This window comes from Adiantum capillus-veneris, chromosome 3 (genome assembly GCF_014529385.1).
Source record: "Adiantum capillus-veneris isolate H3 chromosome 3, ASM1452938v2, whole genome shotgun sequence".
NCBI classification, from domain to species: Eukaryota; Viridiplantae; Streptophyta; class Polypodiopsida; order Polypodiales; family Pteridaceae; genus Adiantum; species Adiantum capillus-veneris.
Window position 1 is genome coordinate 103,715,439 of NC_140933.1, and position 19,512 is coordinate 103,734,950.

At 46.1% G+C, this 19,512-nt stretch overlaps 1 protein-coding gene across 2 annotated transcripts in view; it reads right to left on the bottom strand.

Annotated features, from left to right (window-relative positions):
- LOC147461421 (uncharacterized) overlaps positions 1-18,619 on the bottom strand; it is a 60,291-nt gene extending 41,672 nt beyond the window's left edge. Inside the window, exons 1-3 of one of the 2 annotated variants that reach the window (XM_086508983.1) lie at positions 18,322-18,619; positions 12,036-12,163; positions 1,942-2,076 (exon numbers count right to left, since the gene is read on the bottom strand). In XM_086508983.1, the coding sequence (XP_086365109.1) occupies positions 1,942-2,076; positions 12,036-12,163; positions 18,322-18,555 (497 nt within the window). In that variant the 5' untranslated portion in view covers positions 18,556-18,619. The remainder of the gene's footprint in view (positions 1-1,941; positions 2,077-12,035; positions 12,164-18,321) is intronic. The other variant, XM_086508984.1, reaches the window with a different exon arrangement.
- Between the last annotated feature and the right edge of the window lie 893 nt (positions 18,620-19,512).

A 19,512-nucleotide genomic window follows, 5' to 3' on the forward strand; every position in this document is an offset into this window, starting at 1 on the left:
AAGGAAATTTGTTGCCAAAGCGGTGGATCCCACACTAGAGAAGAAAAAGCAGAAGAGGGCAAAAGTGGTGAAAGACACAGCCGAGTCACTACTTCCATAGTCAATAGACTAAGGTGACTCACCCTGCACGACACTCCTCGTCTACTTCCGCTCCTTGTTCAACTGAGCCGCTGCTTTGCTCTGGTCTTTCAGATCACTCTTCATGTCCCAGCTACGGCTTCGCCATTGTGTGCTCCTCTCCTTCTCCCATCTTCACTCCTACCACAATGACTATCTCCCATACCCCGCCTGCAGCTCTCTCTTCTCCTATACCTATCTTAGCTACACCCACTCCACCTGTCTCAGCCACACCTACTATGCATGCTACCACTTCACCAGCAATGCCACTTGCAAGTCCTGTCCCACCAAACACCGCTGTTGGATCTTCAGCAGTGGCGGACTCTACCTCGCTCTTTTGGCTATCTGAGGAGATACTACACGAGTCCAGACATGCTATTGCTACCATTGAGCTTGGAGCAAAGCGGTTGGCTGCTACTGCAGTTATGGAAGGGTCTCTGCATGTCGTAGAGAGTGCGATCGCGGATAGAGATGCTACTATGACTCCTGTCGGATATGCTTAGCCTCAACAATTCCCATACTATCCTCGAGGTTTCAGCGATCGGCCCCCACACCGCAGTTGCAGCCGACACAGAGAGTTTCTTGCGTGGCTTTCCTGGTGCCCACTGCCATGGCTGTGATAGTAGGCGGCCTCAGTACACTTCAGGACAGGTGCTTCCATCTATGAGCAGCAGGTGGCTACTCCATTCACAAGGAGTCAGTTTATTGAGGGCAAAGTCTAGCAGCCTTTAGTCCAACAGCAGCCTCCCTCCATCGATTTGATGGCTCCCCTCCGGAGGTTGACACTTCTGGTGCAGCAGTGGCGACGACTCTTTCCCTTGGCTGACAGAACCGGGCTGCTTTGCTCAACTTTCTTTTGTACATATGCAATGCCTTCCTTTCAGCTATTTCAGTACCCTAGCGGTTTCTTTTGCAGTTTCAGTGTTCCTCTCACCGAGACGGTAAGTGGTCTTGTGGCGGACAACCTGTAGCAGGGCTCAATGTCACAGCAGACAGTTAGTTACAGTTAGGTTGGAGTTTAAACTGGACGGACTTTCACATGAGCAGACACTTGGCAGAGATACGGGTGGTAGTCTAGCCGACACAGGACCAAATCACCACCACCACAGTTTGGAGATAGACTTAGCTAGACTAGATATTTTGTGAGCTGTTGGTGGCTCTATATATTTGTAGTTGTTTTGAGTCATTAGGATCATCATCTACTTTGTATGGTCAAGCGTCTTGAGTCTCAAGTCTTGAGTTCATGCACAGCGCCTCGACACCCCCATTGTACCTTTAAGTATGGGCTTGGAGCTAAGTGTGTTGCCAAGTCAGAGTCTGTATGGTTCTTTGAGTTGTCGAGCTCCACTAAGCTCTCAGTCTGTTGTGCTTTGACTTGTTGTGCCATTTTAGTGTGATCTTGTTCTTTTTTGTTGGAGTGAGGTTTCTTGCATATTGCACTGAGGAGCACCCACTATACAGAGAGCACAACACACTTTCCCCGCTACAGCTACTCAATTCATTTCACAAAAAAAAAAGTGCATAAAATTGATAGGGTAGATATACAGTCTCCTGACACATAGTTTTGTGCATCTCATACTTTCACTGCTTGCAATTCAAACTGTAGTCTTCTTGTTCTTTGATTCTTGCTGAGACATGTTTTGAAGTTTACATGAAGCAAAAATTTGTTTATGTTTTCAAGTATTGATAAGTCTATGTTCAAAGTCCTAAGCATTGTCAATTATGCTTTGGGCTGTCATCAAGGATAATCAAAAGGTTGTGACAACAGTCTAAAAAAATCAAGAACAATTTTCCACCCCTTGCATAGCAGGGCAACAAGGTTACCTGCCAAGCAACTTGAATACAATGCACATACTGAGGCGAGAAGGCAATTGTCGGATCTCTAAACTACGAACAAAGGGCTCACTGGTCTCCATTAGCTTCATCAATATGGTCCCATCCTCCAAAGTTGGATCATAGCTTCAACAACACAAATTGTAATTAAGAATAAGCAACAACCATGACACGACTCTACATACACGTTTTAAGTATACGTGTGTGTGTGTGTGTGTGAAAGAGAGAGAGAGAGAGAGAGAGAGAGAGAGAGAGAGAGAGAGAGAGAGATGAGAGCTTAAAGTTTTCCAAGATTGCATTGCCCATACCTTAAATTTTAGGGCCTCAGTCACAACTATTTATGGTAATCACCCATTAGGTTTAGGTTTTTTTAAGGTTACTATCCCAGCCCTAGGGAAATTTCATGTCAAAAAAATCCAACAGTACTAGAGGTTGCATCAGTCCCACCCCGGCTTTTTTTTCGTGCATGGTTTAAAGTATGACCGCTCCATATCATCACCTAGCCCGAGGCTGCAAGAAGTTAGCAAGTACAGTAAAGTTTTATTCAAAAAAAAAAAAAAAATCTCTGAGAAGGAGCTCACAATTGCTCAATCAATCTCATGACATTATAAGTTAAAAGGAATTTGGAAAAAACGGGTGGAGTGTCGTTTTTTTATCAAAAACTATTGATAGTTCAAAGCAAGTCACACAACCTTAATCAGATGCTAAGGTCTAGGATACTTTACACCTTTTGAAAACATCAATATGCAAAAGATAAAGCAAGAAGCATTCACTTTTGACGTGTTTCAAAAAAACTTCGCTATTATAGCAAACAACAAAGAGAGAAACCAGTTCGGCTTTAACAAGTAAGAAGACAAGTATTCTCCCAACAGTTCAAGCCAAAGTATTGGATTATCTAAAGTAACCGAAAATAAACCAGAGTGTACTACAGTTAAAAAAAAAATTATCAAAAAAACCTGCATGGTTAAGAACCGACCTGAGAAGCGGAGCCCTGCTCGACCAACTCCATGATACAAAGATTTTAGCAATGCTAACCAATAGTATGCTTGACAGAAAGAAGGACTCAAAACTCTCTTTCCCAAACACACACGACGCAAGCAAGGCTTTAAATAGGGGAGCCTCAAACTGCAGACCGGCAGAGACCCCCGCGGAGTATGCTGACGAGAGACCAAGAAGGCACGCCACGGTATGCTCTTGTAGTGCACACAAGCCTGTGTATGGCAATGGTGGCAGAGTGAGGGTAAGAGAGAGAGAGCGCGTGGAGGCAACAGGGGTTGCCGCAGAGCATCGAGGGCAAGGATGGGTTGATGACCATCACAATTGGGAGAAGAGTCCTCATAAAAGACCGTGTACATATATGTACCAAGGTAATAACCAAGGGACGGTTCCCCTGAACATAATCTTATTGGAGTTCATTAGGGTAGAGTTTCATACAAGATTAAACCCGAAGGTAATGCCAAAGCTAAGTAGGTTAGAGTGTATGAAGGTTAGCTTACCACTGTATGGGTTTCCAATCAATCTACGCTAGGGTTAGGTCCTATCTGGGCTATAGTTTAAAGCCATATATAGAGGGGAGGGGTTTTATTATTTGGCCAGGTCAAGTTTATAATTTGAGCCACAAGTTTTAAAGTGTAAAATAGGCAGTAGATATACCCTAGGTATACCCTAGGTGACGTGTGTGTTGTTGTTTTTAGACTAATACTTAAACACAAAAGAACATATTAGTTCAAAAGACAGCCGGCTTTAGACAAAGGACAAGGATTAGCACAAAAACAACTCAGTCTTTGATTCATTTTTGTACACCATAGTGAGAATGAGGTATCATTCTTGTGATTTGTACATAAGAAAGCTAGAAACAACTGATACTAAAGTGACAGAGGCCAAGTATATCGGTGAAGCCAAAAAGATCCTAAGTTAAGATAGAGTCCTCACCTGCATCCATATAAACAAAACAACAGACTTGTTAGCCTTGAATATGTATTACAAGTGTCAACGAGCCTATCAGTTGTTATCCATGTCCTACTTAAAACCTTTTTAAACTTATACCTACGATCCATGAAAAGTTTAATTCACCAAGTATTCATTCCCAAAAAAATGTAATGATGCTGTCACAGTGAGCCCTGAAGGCCCATACTCCAAAAATGTGTGTTTCAAAAAGTTTTTTATAAAATTCACTTTCGTCTTGTGATTAGAAGGCCATCACCCCTTCCAATCTGAGTGGTACCTTTATAATAGGTTGTAAAAGTAGATAGTTAGCCTAATTTGTTAAGAAATTTATACATAATAATTAGATTAAATTCTGATCAAAAGGCCATCACCTCTTTTGATCCAAGTGTCTTACCCATCATGAAGCCCCCCCTTTTTTAGTCAAGCTTTAAGATTTTCCTGTTTTGTAAAAATAAAAAAATAAAAAAATGATCTGACCATATCTTAGTCCAAACCATCAATAGGACAATATTTCGGGGCAAACCTTTTTGCTAAAACTAATGACAGTTAAAAAGTGGTTTAGCCCTAAAATTTATATGTGTTATAAGCAAGATCCTCAACCAGCTACTAAGTAACCACTTAGTAAGGTCCAGTCATAGTGTTCAAAAAGAAATGCCAACCACCACCTAGTAATGTAGGTGACACTATATGCCAAACAGACCTTACAACTAAGGAATAAAATTATCCTTTTGAGCTAGTAAAACCGTATGCTAACACCCAACATGCATTGCTTTCAATATGCCTTATATCCAAAACCACTTGTAGTCTAAAGTGTTTTTTAAACCAAGTCACTAATACAAAAAAAAATGCTAGTAGCCAAGTATCACAACTTGATAGAAATCCTAAGAGAGTAGGTGATTCAAAAAACCTTAATTTAAATATACCATAGAGTATAATATTTCAAAACTCAAAGTAGGAAGTCTTAATATCACTATGTTAGCAAAGCATTATGAGCCAACGGAAGTCCAAGCATTGCTAGTTCATATGACTCTCTTAGTTTCCAAGTAAAGGATCAAGATTCCTATAAACAATTGATCGATGAAAGCATCAAGAACTAGCAATGTTCTCAGCCTAACATGAGTCGAAACTCATAACTAATACCAGTTATATTATCTAGGGGAAGCCAGCTCTAGACCAAAGCAAGCCCAACCCTTGGTTAAGTTCATACTAACATGAGTCGAAACTCATAACTAATACCAGTTAAATTATCTAAATCCCTATGTAAATTAAGTGTTTTTCATGCATCAATGGTAACATTGGTAAGCCAGATAAATGCACAATATTTGATCAGATAGAGCAAAAAAGACTGGGCCAATCAATCGGTAAAAAAACCATAACCTAGAACCAATGAGAAGGAGCTAACATAATGCTCAATCAATCTCATGGATAGAGGAGAGAAACACCAAGATACAAAGAAAGAAGAGAAAAGAAAGAAACAAAAAAGAAGTAAAAAGAAAACAAACCCGAAACAAGCAGAGCAGCAACGAAGCAGTTGGACCAACGGAGGGAGAAATGCACGAAAAACTATCAGGGAGTTTGCAACACCAAGAGGAGGATGGCCGGTGTGGGAGGCGAGGTCACACAAGTAACCTCTCCATGCAGAGACAACGGTCCTAACGGCTTCATGTTGATGGATGATAGGCAGCACCTCCGGAAGTGGGAAAGTGATTGAAGAGGAGAGGGGTTCTGTAAACCTTAAGCGACCACTGTAGTTAAAAGTACGGTGGTTGCTTAAGATGGAGAGCCGTTCGTCACAGTGGAAAATCAATCCACTACGTCCAAGTCCATCATGTGGAGGTCACTCCCCTTGGGACCTCTCTCTCTCTCTCTCTCTCTCTCTCTCTCTCTCTCTCTCTCATAGCGGAGCACTTTATACATGGTAGGGATATGTTGATGGAGGTTCTTGCAGTGTTGTTTAATCATGTCATGTGTGAGGGGTTACCTGAGACTTGGAGGTTGTCTACTATTGTGCCTATCTTCAAGGCAGGTGATCCTACAAAGCCTGGGAACTACCGCACTATTATAGTTGGACACACATAGGCACAGTTGTATGCATCCATTCTTGAGCAGCACTTGAGTAATTGGGCAGAGGGTGAGGGTGTACGAGCAAAGGGTCAGGCCGGTTTCAAGAGGGGTTTCTCCACTCTTGATCATATTCTGACACTCAAAGCCATCATTGAGGAGGGCACGTCACATGGGAGACGGATTTATTGTAGCTTTGTGGATTTCTGCAAAGCATTTGACATGGTATCGATAGCTCGATTGATGCGCAGACTACAGGAGATGGGGGTGCCCATAGAGTTGATATGGGGGATTATGGCTTTGTACAGATCAGTGATGGGACATGTACGCACTCCGGAAGGGGTATCTGATTTAGTTCACTCTACTATTGGGGTGAAACAGGGCTGCCCATTGTCTCCTACTCTATTTGGTATGTATGTTGATGAGGGATTTGATTCCATTGACAGAGAGGGTGACAGAGGTGCCCAGCTGGCAGGGACGTGGATCCCATTGTTGTTATATGCTGATGATATTGTGTTGATATCTGACTCACCAGAGGGTATGCAACGACATTTGGATGCACTACACAGTTTTGCAGAGCAAGGTAGTACCGTACGTACGTACGGATGACATCCGTACGGTACGTCCGTACAGTACGGATCCGTACCGTACGGATTGCATCCGTACGGTGCAGTATTTTTTTAAAAAAAAATTGGCCAGCGCGTGTGGCGTCCGTTGCAGCGATAGGGTAGCGTTTTATTTTTTCAGTAAAGCTCTTTACAGAGAGTGTGCGCTTCTGTAAAAGTTGCAGAGCAGGTGCAGAGCAGGTCTGTGAGCGCCTTTCTTGCAAAGAAAACACCATGCCTCGCGAAGCCAACCCCCTCTGGAACATTCACACTAATGTCATTGAGATTGTGAAGACTCCAGGGCAATCCGGATCAGGTACACGACGTTGGCAATGCAAGTATTGTGGGATGCAGAAGACCAGTACGGTCACTCGTGTCGTCAGACACTTGACGGCAATAGGATGTACAGCCAATTGTGGAGCATGCAAGAAGGTGCCGCCTGCTGTAAAAGATCAACTGATTGCAGAAAAATTTCCAGCAATGGCAGGAGTAAACAAAGGTAGGGGAAAACAATCTACACAAGATGCTCTTCATGATGCCCTTCTCGGAGACCTTGGGGAGACGGACACTCAAGATCAAACGGTGGGAACTAGTGAACCTAGTGCACAGGCTCAGTCTAATAGGAAGAGGGCTCGTGTCATGCAAGATGTTGAGGATGTGTTTTCTGAGGATGTTAATGATACGGAGGATGTCACAGGGCCTAGGCAGACCACCTTGCCCTCGTGTGTGCATACTCAATCTTGGATCAAGGAGCGACAAAAGGTGGCGGAGATGGAGATTGCTCGCACTCTTATTGAGTGCAACATCTCCTTCAATGTATTGAGGACTGACCAATGGAAAAGGATGGCGAAGGCTATTGCTCAGGTTGGTCCCACAGATACATGGACTGGCTTAGAGTACAAGAAAATGCGCACAACAATGCTTGATGAGCAAAAGGCTTTGATTGACAGGGCTTTGGTTCCAGTGAAGGCAGGATGGAAACAATTTGGGTGCACAATCATTTTAGATGGTTGGAGTGACATACGTCGACAACACATCATCAACATTCTTGTGTCATCTTGCCTTGGCACATATTTTTTGCGAGCCGTGGATGCAGGGAAGGCAGGGGAACATATCACAGGTCAGTTCATTTACACGCACATTCGGCAGGCCATTAGAGACGTTGGCGCAAAGAATGCGGTACAGGTTGTCACTGATAATGCATCAAATTGCAAAGCAATGGGTGACTTGATTTCAGCAGAGTTTCCATCCATAGTTTGGACCCCCTGTGCTGCACATTGCCTTGATTTACTCATGGAGGGGATAGGGAAACTCCCTTGGGTGCTGCCTATTGTGTCTGATGCAACAAAGATCACCACTTTCTTCCGCAAGAAGCACCAAGCACTTGCCATCTTTAGGAGCCACAGCCAGTTGGATATGGTACGGCCTTCAAAAACCAGGTTTTCCTATATGTATTTGGTGCTCCATAGGCTCTTCAAGCTAAGGGATTCCCTGATGCAAACAGTGGTGGATCCCAAATGGAGAGACATGCACAATTCCCAGCAGGAGAACACTAAGTACATCCAGAGGCGTGTTCTTGATGAGAGCTTTTGGACAGAGGTGCAGTCTCTCACAGTGGCTTTGCAGCCTGTTCACGTGTTGCTACGTGTCACGGATATGGAGGGGTCCACACTAGGGCTGGTTTACCATCTATTCTTGCAGATGAAGAGCCACATTAGAGAGTGTCCTTCTTTGTCTCAGCAGCGGTATGTTTCCTTGATTGCATCATTGGCAATTGTTGGCAATTGTTTTTTTTTTGATAGCTCGGACCTGCTACACTGAGATGCTTCTTTTTTGATGGATGTGTGCAGACGAGATGACATACTGGCTATTGTGGAGAGTCGGTGGACGTTCATGAGCCGTCCTATACATGGAATGGCTGCATGTCTCCATCCTCTCTACAAAAAGCCAGAACTATTCCATGATAGAGATTTGCTTGCACTACGCGATTCATACATCTCGTTGAGGTATGACGAGGACACACAACTGGAGATTGATGCTGAGATGACGAGCTTCATCAACAGCTTAGGTCCTTCCTTTGTGCGGCCTGTGGCACTGAGACAGGAGGCCACCAAGTTTCCTTTGACTTGGTCACCAGAGGATAGTGGATTGTCTGTAAACCTTGTTAAAACCAAGGTTATGTTGTTTAACACCACACCACAGTGGATCAGGAGCTCAGCACCTACTTTCACATATGGTCAAGAGATTGTGGAGTATACAGATGCATTCAATTACCTGGGGGTAGTGTTTACTGGGCCGAGATTTTCTTTGAGAATAGCAGCAGAGACTAGACTGACTAGAGCTTATGCGGCTTTGGGAGGATTGGAGAGGATGTGTTCGCAGGTTTAGTTCCAGGAACCTAGGACAAAATTATGGCTCTTTGATACTTTGGTTGCCTCTACTATGCTATATGGGGTGCAGGTTTTCGGACCTTTTGTAGGCCAGGATGGTTGGAGACGTATGGAGAGGCCCTTGGTATCTATGATCTCTTGGCTGATTAAAGCCAAGGCCTCCATACCGCATGATATCATTTGTTAGCTGACAGCCTCACCCCCCTATGGAGATTGAGGTGCTTACCAGATCAGTCTCCTTTGTACACAGCCTATGGGATACTACCAGAGGTAGATATGCAAGGTTGGCCCTAGAGTCCTCCAGATAGTTAGCTCTATAGGGGGATACATCATGCTGATATGCACAGATGACATCATGGTTTCAGACACATGGCTTCACCATGGACAGGCCGCCTCCTTTTCAGTACTCTCTACAGGCACCCTTGATGTCTCTGACACGGGTGGAGATTACTAGACTCATTCGTCAGGATCTTATCCAACTGGACACGAGGAGGACATGGATAGAGCCGATACAAGAGTTGGGCACGAAGATGGCTTTCTTCTTCTCCACCTCACAAGGGATGGGTTTGTGATTCGACCTAGCTATATGGACACACATCTTTCTCATGGTTTGCGTTGTGCCATTGGCCAGATTCTACCACAACACAGCAGAGATTATGGACGCAGAGTCTGAGAGCAGAGGTTCCTGCGGGAGTTGTACTTTGCTCAAAGATTAATATAAAAGAAATACCAAAAGGGGCACCAGTCTTTGGGGCCAATCTCTTTGGGCACAGACCTACACCGGGCCATGTCGACCAAATTGAACTGTGTTTTTAAAGTTGTGAAGTATTTTAAATGACTCTCTCTCGTGTCACGACAGAATCTAGACTTGGGGTGTCCAAGTGTGTTACAACACACATATGTCTCATGGTTTGCGATGTGCCATTGGTCAGATACGCACATCCTCACATCAGCTGGAGATTGAGACTAGTAGATTCAGACTCCAGAGGATACCAATGGACAACAGGATATGCCGCTTATGCCAGCTAGAGCCAGAGACAGATCTACATTACATGTCATTGCACAGTGTACTATGAGATACGGGGCCGTTTCCCCTGCTTATTCATAGAGGGTTTCGGTCCTTTCTCTAGGGTCATGAGTTATGAGGATCAGAGATGTCTTGGGCTATATCTACTTGAGCTACACAGATATAGAGACACTTTACTCAGGAGAGCCAAAGAGAGACAGTCCCAGAGACAAAAATTACAGATTTCTTTTCACTAGATATGGGACAGCCAGAGAAGCAACCACTGCAGAGCTCGGTCCACACTCATTTGACCACTATCGGCACTCTCATCGGCCGAGCACTGGAGCTACGGCGATCCAGACGGCCACGATTGAGGAGAGGGGCTACACAGCATCGACGGAGACTACAACAGAGGATTCGAGCCATACTCTCTCGACATCCAAAGTGCAAATGAGGATGGATTCTAGTAGTAATAGTATTTTTGTTCTAGTTCTTTTGTACCCAGACATGGTATCAGATTCACTATTTTGTAACAGATTGGTCTCATAGGTCATTTCGACCTTTTGAAGACGTTAATATAACAATTCATTTCATCTCTCTCTCGGATTATTCCTACTTGAGATTCAGAGACATAGAGACGCTCTATTGAATGGGCAAAGACAGAGACAGTCCTAGAGACGCATCTCAGATTTCTTCAGTCTGAGTACCACAGAGTCAGAGGGGACACCACCACCAGAGAGCTCGGTTCCCACCCATACACACATCAGCGGTACTCTCATTGATCGAGCTATAGAGTTAGGGAGATCGAGACGACCGCGACTGAGGAGGGGAGCCACGCAGCACCGGCGGAGATTGCGGCAGAGGATCCACAAGATTCTAGCACGACACCCAGAATGTCGATCGGGATAGGCTTCATGCTACTGCTATATTGTATCATGGTGACACTTATCCCCACTTTGTACCTTTATGGCATGATACCATTGCTCAGCCTACCAGCCACCCATAGGAGTCGGTAGCACTCCTATCTGTTCTTTGTTTGTAGTTTTCTTGTTTGTACCCAGGCTTGGTACTAGACTCATCATTGTAATCAGTTGGTCTCATAGGTCATTTTGGCCTCTTGTAGACGTTAATATATCATTTCATTTCATTTCATTTCTCTCTCTCTCTCTCTCTCTCTCTCTCTCTCTCTCTCTCTCTCTCTCTCTCTCTCTCTCTCTCTCTCTCTCTCTCTCTCTCTCTCTCTCTCTCTCTCTCTCTCTCTCTCTCTCTCTCTCTCTCTCTCTCTCTCTCTCTCTCTCTCTCTCTTCCATTGCTTGTTCACAGAGGGCTTTGGACCATTCTCTAGAGTCATGCGGTACGAGGATCAGAGATGCCTGGGTTTGTTTTTGCTCGAGCTACGCAGACACAAAGAGAGCCTGATGAGAGGAGAGGCTAGCCAGTCTCAAAGACAGATCACAGACTTCTTTAGAGCTGCCACTGGACACCCGGAGGAGTTACTACCACAGTAGAGCTCGTCGCTTTACACCAGAAGCATACTGATCGGCCGAGCGATTAAGCTGGGGAGATCCAGACGCCCACGACTGCGGAGGACTACACAGCATCGACAGAGGCTGCATCAGAGGATTCGGGTCACTTTGGCTCGACATGCACAATGCCCGATCAGACTACTGACCATGGAGGAGATTGATGAGATCCGCCAGCGACAGATGCTGGATCTTCTGTGATCTAGCTATCCCAGCTAGCTGTTTAGCTGCTTAGTCCATACCTAGCAGTTTAGGATTCCATAGTATTTTATTTTGTCATTTTGTCATTTTGTCATTCTGTCATTCTCTCATCTTGTTACTCTGACTTTGTATCAGATCCACCACATTGTAACTTTCTGGTCTCATAGGTCACTTTGGCCCTTTGAAGACGTTAATATAACATTTCATTTCATTCATCTCTCTCTCTCTCTCTCTCTCTCTCTCTCTCTCTCTCTCTCTCTCTCTCTCTCTCTCTCTCTCTCTCTCAATCAATGAAATTTCATTGCACATTCTAGAACTTTTTTGCAACTACTTCTAAACATAAACCACTTACTTTTCCAAAGCCTCCGCGAGATTGCATTCAAAAAAAAGTTGCTTCCATGAATGCCCATGGCGTGAAGGGTCACATGTCTTCCACTTCAATAAAGCTCTTCTTTTCCAATAGTCCTTGTCAAGGATGAACTGCAAAATGGGGATGAAGCAGTTTAGTGTATAATTTGAAGCATGCCTTGTGACCATAAGGTTTAGATAGTCTTGATTTCAAAACTTTTTAAAGTCATTGGCTAAATCACATAATCACATTATTGCATAGAATTTGAGTGAAATTTATTAAAAAACAAAACATAGTTGATAGAAAACCTCAAGCCAATGGGTCTTCTAAGCAAGGTTTTGTGTTCTGAAGAGTATTTTGAAATAAATGAGAGAGAAGCACATAGACCTGGTGACAAACACAAAGGAGAATGAAGCAATGAGTCTAGCCCAAGAACTCAATAACTCTATGAGGCGTGTATAGAAAGGCAAAACAAGGCACCAAGAACAAAGGTTAACCATATAAAAAGAGGATCAACAAGGTAATGGTACTCCATAGCATTCATCTCGAGGGTATCGGAGTAGATGAGGGTAAGAGATAATGGTCAGATAGCGAGATGATAAAAAAAACTGCAGCAACCAAAGAGCGTGTACAGTAGTGTCAAGATACGACTGATTCTCAACTTCAGCAAAAGAAGAGCCAGTAGTCTATTACATATTGAATTTCCATGAGATACGTACAAACGATAGAGAAAAACATAATCACAAGGAGATCTCTGTGTGGCAACACACCGAACCCCATCCAAATCACTGAAGCCAACAAGAGTATTGCCAGTAGCATAATGAACATTGCAATCAATAGTGTCACGTTATCACTGCGGAACACGAGTATTGTCACCGGCTGGCTGATGCAGAAAATCCAGCAAGACGTGATGAACCACATAGTAGCCAACAACACCTGGTTGACCACCACAACCCTGCCTGCAAGAGAAAACCGTGCTGAGCTCCAATGAAGTAGTTTCCTCCTGATGGACAAGATGAGAGGAGCTATCTGTTGCTCTGGTGACAAATCCAACCTGACCCGGCAGCCCAAGTAACGTACTGGTGTACTTGGAGGGATCCACCTAGAGCCCTCACCAAGAGACCACTCAGGCGTGGGAGCACTACCAACCCACAAAGCTACTGTGTTTCTCCAGTTCATTAGTGCCTCTAATGCACAACAAAACACCTCAAGAGCCTGCTCACACCTGTGTAGGTTGGCCATTCGGCCCTCCAAAAACAAACCTGAATCATCAGCAAACTCAGCATCCAGAAGCTCCTGGCCCCGAATAGGCAACTGCAGTCCATGCAAACCAACCTGCTGTGAAGTCAAAAACCTGCTCATCGCCTCTGCATAGAAGAGAAACAGGAAGGGAGCAAGAGGGCAGCCACGGCGAACCGAGTGTGAGAGCAAGAAACGCTCCCCTCTTCCCCCTGCTAAAAGCACTGTATGCCCACCTGTAGAGAGCTGATAAACCCTGATCCATGCATCTGAGAGCCCGCAAAGTGCCTCGAGGAAGTCCCATTCAACTCTATCGTACGCCTGCTCAAAGTCAAGGAGTATCACAAGATCCTCGCCTCTACACGAGCTAGTGCAGACACCTCCCAACAGGTGAAGATGTTGTCAAGGATGCTGCGTTCCCTGACAAAACCAGTATGTGTCTCATGTAAAAGCCTTAAGGCTCTCCAGAAGCGGCTAAATTCTCAAACTTAGAGCCTTTGCTAGAATTTTGTAGGCTGAGTTGAGAATGGTGATGAGTCGCCATTGTCGGATCTTGTCCAACGAGCCTCCCTCCTAGGGGATAAGATAGATCAATCCCTCACTAATGCTGTCAGGCATCTCTCCCGTATGCACAATGTGTCGGTACGCACAACAAAGGTCTAAGCCCAACACCTCCCAGTACTCTAGAAAGAAGCTCGGAGTCGAGCCATCTTCCCCTAGGCAGCTACCCCAGGGAAGTGCCATGAGGGCATCCTTCAGCTCCACTCGCAGAAGCAGGCTCTCGAGCCTCTGGCGCATCTCCTCAGTGACTAAACAAGGCATCTGTGCCCACAGCTTCTCGCCGCTCTAATTGTGGCTCAGCTAAGAGTAGCTCACGGTACAAGTCAGTAGCAACTGAACACATATCCTCCCGCTCTGAAGCAACTGACCCATCGGACCTCCTCAACTAACTAGCACTAGTATGTGCATGGCGAGGACCCACCATCTCAAAGAATTCCCCAGTAACTCTCTCACCAACCTGTGTCCACTCGGATGTCTGCCGATGAAAAGAAAACTCATGGCGACACTCCTCTATGGTGATCAACTCCCGTCGAGCCTGCTGCATCTGTCCCTCCAGCCAAGGGCTATCTGGGTGACACTCTTGCATCCGCTGTAAGGACGCAATGCCCTGTCGGAGCCGCTTCTCCTCTAGCCAAGCGAGTTGCAGACTCCTGGAGGAAGAAACGGCTAAGCTCACTAAGGCCATTGGCCGCTCTAGTAGCAGGTCCCCTTGCATGGCCATGCTCTCTGTCCACAGTGCCACAACCTGCTCTCCGAGCTCTCTCCAACAAAATCCTCTCTGAGATCGAGAGAAAGAGAGGCTGACCGAGGGCCGTACAAAGCCTGCATGCTGCCATACATCTGTGCAGTGTGATCCTCAAAGTCATACATAGGTGCTCCCAAGCAGCCAGCTCTCTCCCATGAATAGTAACATGACTGCCCCGAATCCTGTCCGAGGGGTCCTCCAACATGTTGAAGTCTCCCCAATGCACCATTGCTCTACATGAGGCAAGGCCTCCACAAGGAGAGAGTACAACTCAGCCGGTGCACTCGCCTGGTTGGGCGCATAGATGTTCAAGAAGCCTATAAGGCTACCTTGAACCTCCATGGTGACCCACTGGGCCCTGCCTCTGGCATCACAATGCCTCTGCACACAATGGCCTGTTGCCATGAATCCGCAATGGTCATGCATACACCTCCCTAGATGCCAGTAGGCCCAAAAGCAGCTGACCAAAATATCTCATAGCGGCCACGCAAAATCTGTTCACAACACCGAATACGGCTCTCACAGAGGTGGTGCTCCTGCAGCATGAGAATATCAATAGGGCCACCCACTAAGCATCTCTGCAACTCCTGTCTTAGATGGCTCTGATGGCGCACAAACTGTGGACCTCCAAGGCCTTGGATGTTCTATGAGACTATCCTCATGGGATCAGCGGGAGAAGACTGATGCTGCTACAGCAGCCATACGAACTATCTTCGAGGCCGGTTTGGGTGGGGAATAGTTCGCATCCAAACGACCGCGAGATAACCTAGTCTGCATCTCGTGTCTAACCCATGCCCAATAGGCCCGTGCAGTCCTCTGAGCCACAGCCTCTGCCCAAGAATCCTCATGAGTATATACATAACAAGGAGAGAGTTGTGCATCTGCAAAGAAGTGAACAAGAATGTGCCTACATCCTATAGCATCTCGCAAGGTCACTGTGAACTTGGCCAACGGCCACAAAGTCTGCACCAGATCTGTGATCCCGAGCTCCCTTGTGTGGTGGGAAACTCCAGGGCCTGAGCCAAGTGTTGAGTCCAATGTCCAATCCTACTGGTCTCGCCCGCACAGTGGAAAGGAGTAGCCCACTGCCGAGCCTAGAACATCTGTACCACGTGCCGCAAGGAACGGAACATGCACTCAAAAGCAGGCTGCCTCTAGGTCAGCATGGGGGTCGCCCAAAAAGCGGGTAAAAGCGTCGCTGAAGGGGTCCCACCGTCTGCTGATGTCAAAGCTAGAGGCGCCCCTTGGAATAGCCCCAAAGGCCGAAGTTTCAACCAGAAGAGGAGGTCGAAAGAAGGGGGCTCTCCCGAGCTAGCCTACTCAAAGCGAAGGAGCTAGCAACAGCAGGAGGAGAGGAGCGAGGGGGCGGTGGGGGAACTGTGGTGGGGGGTGGAGAGGCCGCCGAGGGGGAGTCGCTGAGGCGCGGGAGTAAGGGACGAGGGGGGGTGGCAAGGGTGAGGGGCTCCTCCTACTCTGGAGGAGAGGAAGAAGATGGGTTTGTGTCGGTTTCCCGTTGTAACGGTCCGAAGCCATTTCCCGTAGGAACCCACTCCTGGTAAGGGAAAAGCGGGGCGGCCACTCGGGCGAGGAGCTTAGCCCTGTCGACGACGGTCCCGAACCTGGTGCCACCCCTCCTCAGACTGGTGGGCTGCCTTTTCTGAGTCAGAGTCTCTGGGGATCTTCGAAGCCCTAGTAGGCGGGACATCGGAGCTCGAAGAAGGGCCCGCTTGCGGGGCCTGTGACTGTGGAGCTGGTTCGGCTCTCCTGCACGGACAGGCCCGTCCAAGGTGGCCCAGCCTGCAAATGAAGCACTGCTTCGGGAGGCCCGAATACTCCACTCTCTGGCTCAATCATCCACCACCCACTCGAGGTAGGAAAACCTCCTTCGGGAGGGTATGTGTGTCTCGAACAAGAACCCTCACAGTGGGTAGTCCTGCGGCCTTGGCCACTACTGAAGCTGCAGTGCGCAAAGTCACATGGAGCCAATCCTCAAGAGCAGAGGAAGATACTCCCGCCTCAGTCCAGGGAAGTAGACTAAGATAGGCCTATCTGCCTCCTCCTCGAGTACATTGGTAGTTAGGTAGAAGCCGTGGCACCACTGTCCGCGAAAGACTCGAGCCGCCCGAATACTGAGCGGGCTCATCGAAATCACTTTGGCCGCCATCTCTGGAGACTCAAACTCTATCTGATAATATCCTCTTCCGAGAATGTACACATCAGTGATCTTGCCCACTTCGGTAAGGAGTCGGGCCTAGAGCAGGTCCCTAACCTCGCCTCAGCTGGGCCAAGTGCCAACAATCTTGCAAATGACCGAGGTGGCTTGAAGCCATTGCACCTCGGGACAGGGTCCTTCTATTTGTCAGATACCCCATGTGGACACTGGCAAAGGATGCACAAGAAAGGGCTGATCTAAGGCATGATAGCTGGCTGCGATCCACCAATCAAACACATTAATCTAAGGAGAGAGAAGGGCATCAAACTAAGGGCTATCTGATGTTGCTGCTTGTTCTACCTTTTGGGTGAAACGAGACCCTGATGGGTCCTTTTATACCATCTTTGAAATGTTTTCCAACCTTGGTCCAACCTAAAGACTCTTTAAATTGCTTGTGCCAAGGTGTCTCACACCAAGTGTAACTACAAAGACACACGAAGGAAGACATGCACATGCATCATGCTTTGCAATTACGTAGAAACAAGACTGCGAATACACGTACTACTAGTTTAAACTACTAACATCGTCAGTTGCCTACACCTTGTATAACTACTTATGCTACTAACTGATGTCATTAGTTTTCCTAGCCTATGGGTTGGCCTCTGAGTCGAATTAGCCTGTCCATGAAGCACCTTGAGCCCATGTGCACACTACACGCAAAGGTCGTGATATAAATCCCTAGGCTTTCCTAGTCTAGAGATTGGCTCTGAGTCGTTGTGGCATGTCCACGTGGCACCTTGACGCCATGTGCACGTGACATCTGCTCTACTTAAGATGAGGCTAGCCTAAGCTGCCTCCCACCAATGGCGGTGGTTCGCCGCTCATCTTGGACCACAAACCAACCTCCTTTAAATCTGGGTGGTCTATTACTCTTAAACCTTATGAAATAGGTCCTCTTTAGTCCAAACTAACACATCTTTCTTGCGCTTACCAAGACTCGCGATGAGACTTTGACTCCAATTTACAGCTCCTTTTCCTTCTGATTTTGATAGTTTTTCACACTAGAAAGGCCTCTTCCTAGAAACCGAAGGCAATACGGCTGGAGGAATTTCCAAAAGCAAGGGGAAAAAACTATTTCAACTCCAAATTCATGTGCATTATCATACTTACACTTCTCAAGGCCTCTAGGGGCATCTTGGTGATCACACTTGTCGAACTTTGTGGGTAAGATACTTACTTAGCCACATTGAGCCTGTTATATTTGCATTTTGAAAACATTGTTTGCATATCCTTAAGCAGCTCAAGACCTCCAGAGATCCTAAAAGTTGAAGTGAGCATAGCCAGACTAAGATCAATGACATAACCGTAAAGTGAGCGCAAACTTAACTACTGGGTCAGGAGATCATTTGACTCTTCATCAAACTGAGTCAGAGATTGAAAAAGTCGAATTGAGCATAGGCTTGGCCAAGAAACTAGGTCAATTATGACATATGTAATGATGACCACAGGATTTTGCAGCTGAAAACTATGATGCAATGATTATTTTCTCAGTATAAAAGATACCAAAACCTCTGCAACAAAACAAACGTAACCTGGGAGCAGGGGAGGAGAGGGAGGTCGAGGGGTAACTTGGCTATGACTTGTGTGCATATGTCGGCGGGAAGTGATGCAAGGAGGTCGAGGATGCCGGGCTGTCTGGACAAGATAGGCACGCACAGCTCTACCAGGGACGGCCGCAGGCGGAAAGGCCTGTTCATCAAACATAAGGGCACCCCCGCTGCCCGGCCCATTGTCGGGTTATGCAGCAGTACATGCCCCTCTGCCATCTCTCGCTCGCTCGCTCGCCCCCTCTCTCACTCTCTCTCTCTACGGTTAAGCCTCTACGCCCAATTCATATTCACCCGTTGATGTTCAAATTCACGGCATCTTTCTAAGTTCCGGTTGTACTTTAAACTGGATTGCTTGACTAAGCAAAAGATACATGGAGTTGAATATTAAAGATTTCATGAAACACATTGTTGATGCTTAAATCATGTTGTAATTGTTAATAGTAAAATCAAATACAAAAATTTTGTGTAAGCACGATTTTAACCTATCCAACGATACAAAGCACGGATCTAGGAGTAATGTCACAAGTTTGCAATTCAAAAATCTCAGCTTTAAGGGGTTGAAATGTTTCAGGGCTAAAACATTTCACTATCATGTTGGTTAAGCCTCTGAGAGCAAATTAAGAGAGACAAGTGAATCAGTTGAAGCTTCAGTACCAGGGCATATGCACAATAAGATCCCCTTGATCTCTCGGGGAAGACCTATTGTATTGGGTCTCTGAATGTAGCTCTGATGCATCGACAACCTTTCTTCTATCAAGTAGGAGAATAAAGCATAGGAATCCTTGTGATGTTTGCCGATAATTGATATGAGGTACATCATGTTCCCCACTATTGCACAATAGGGTGAACAATGTTGCCAGTGTCATGGAAAATTGTTGCAGTTCAGCTTTGGTAGTGAGCCGCTAATAAGGACCATTGAAATGTCATGACCTAGAGCAGGTAGAAGGAGAGGGCGAGGTACATTCATCCTAGTGTTCTCCTTGGGCTACCTTTGAGGGCTCTTGGAGTTCCAAACCATAGCATTTGCTTCGGTTGTATTCGTTTTGGTTATTCCACCCTCATGAGTCATGCCATCATCTGCATCTCATTTGACGCAAGAAGTCAAAATGAGAGAGAGAGAGAGAGAGAGAGAGAGAATGCAATTTTTGAGCGAGCTTTGCAAGTGAGTTACAG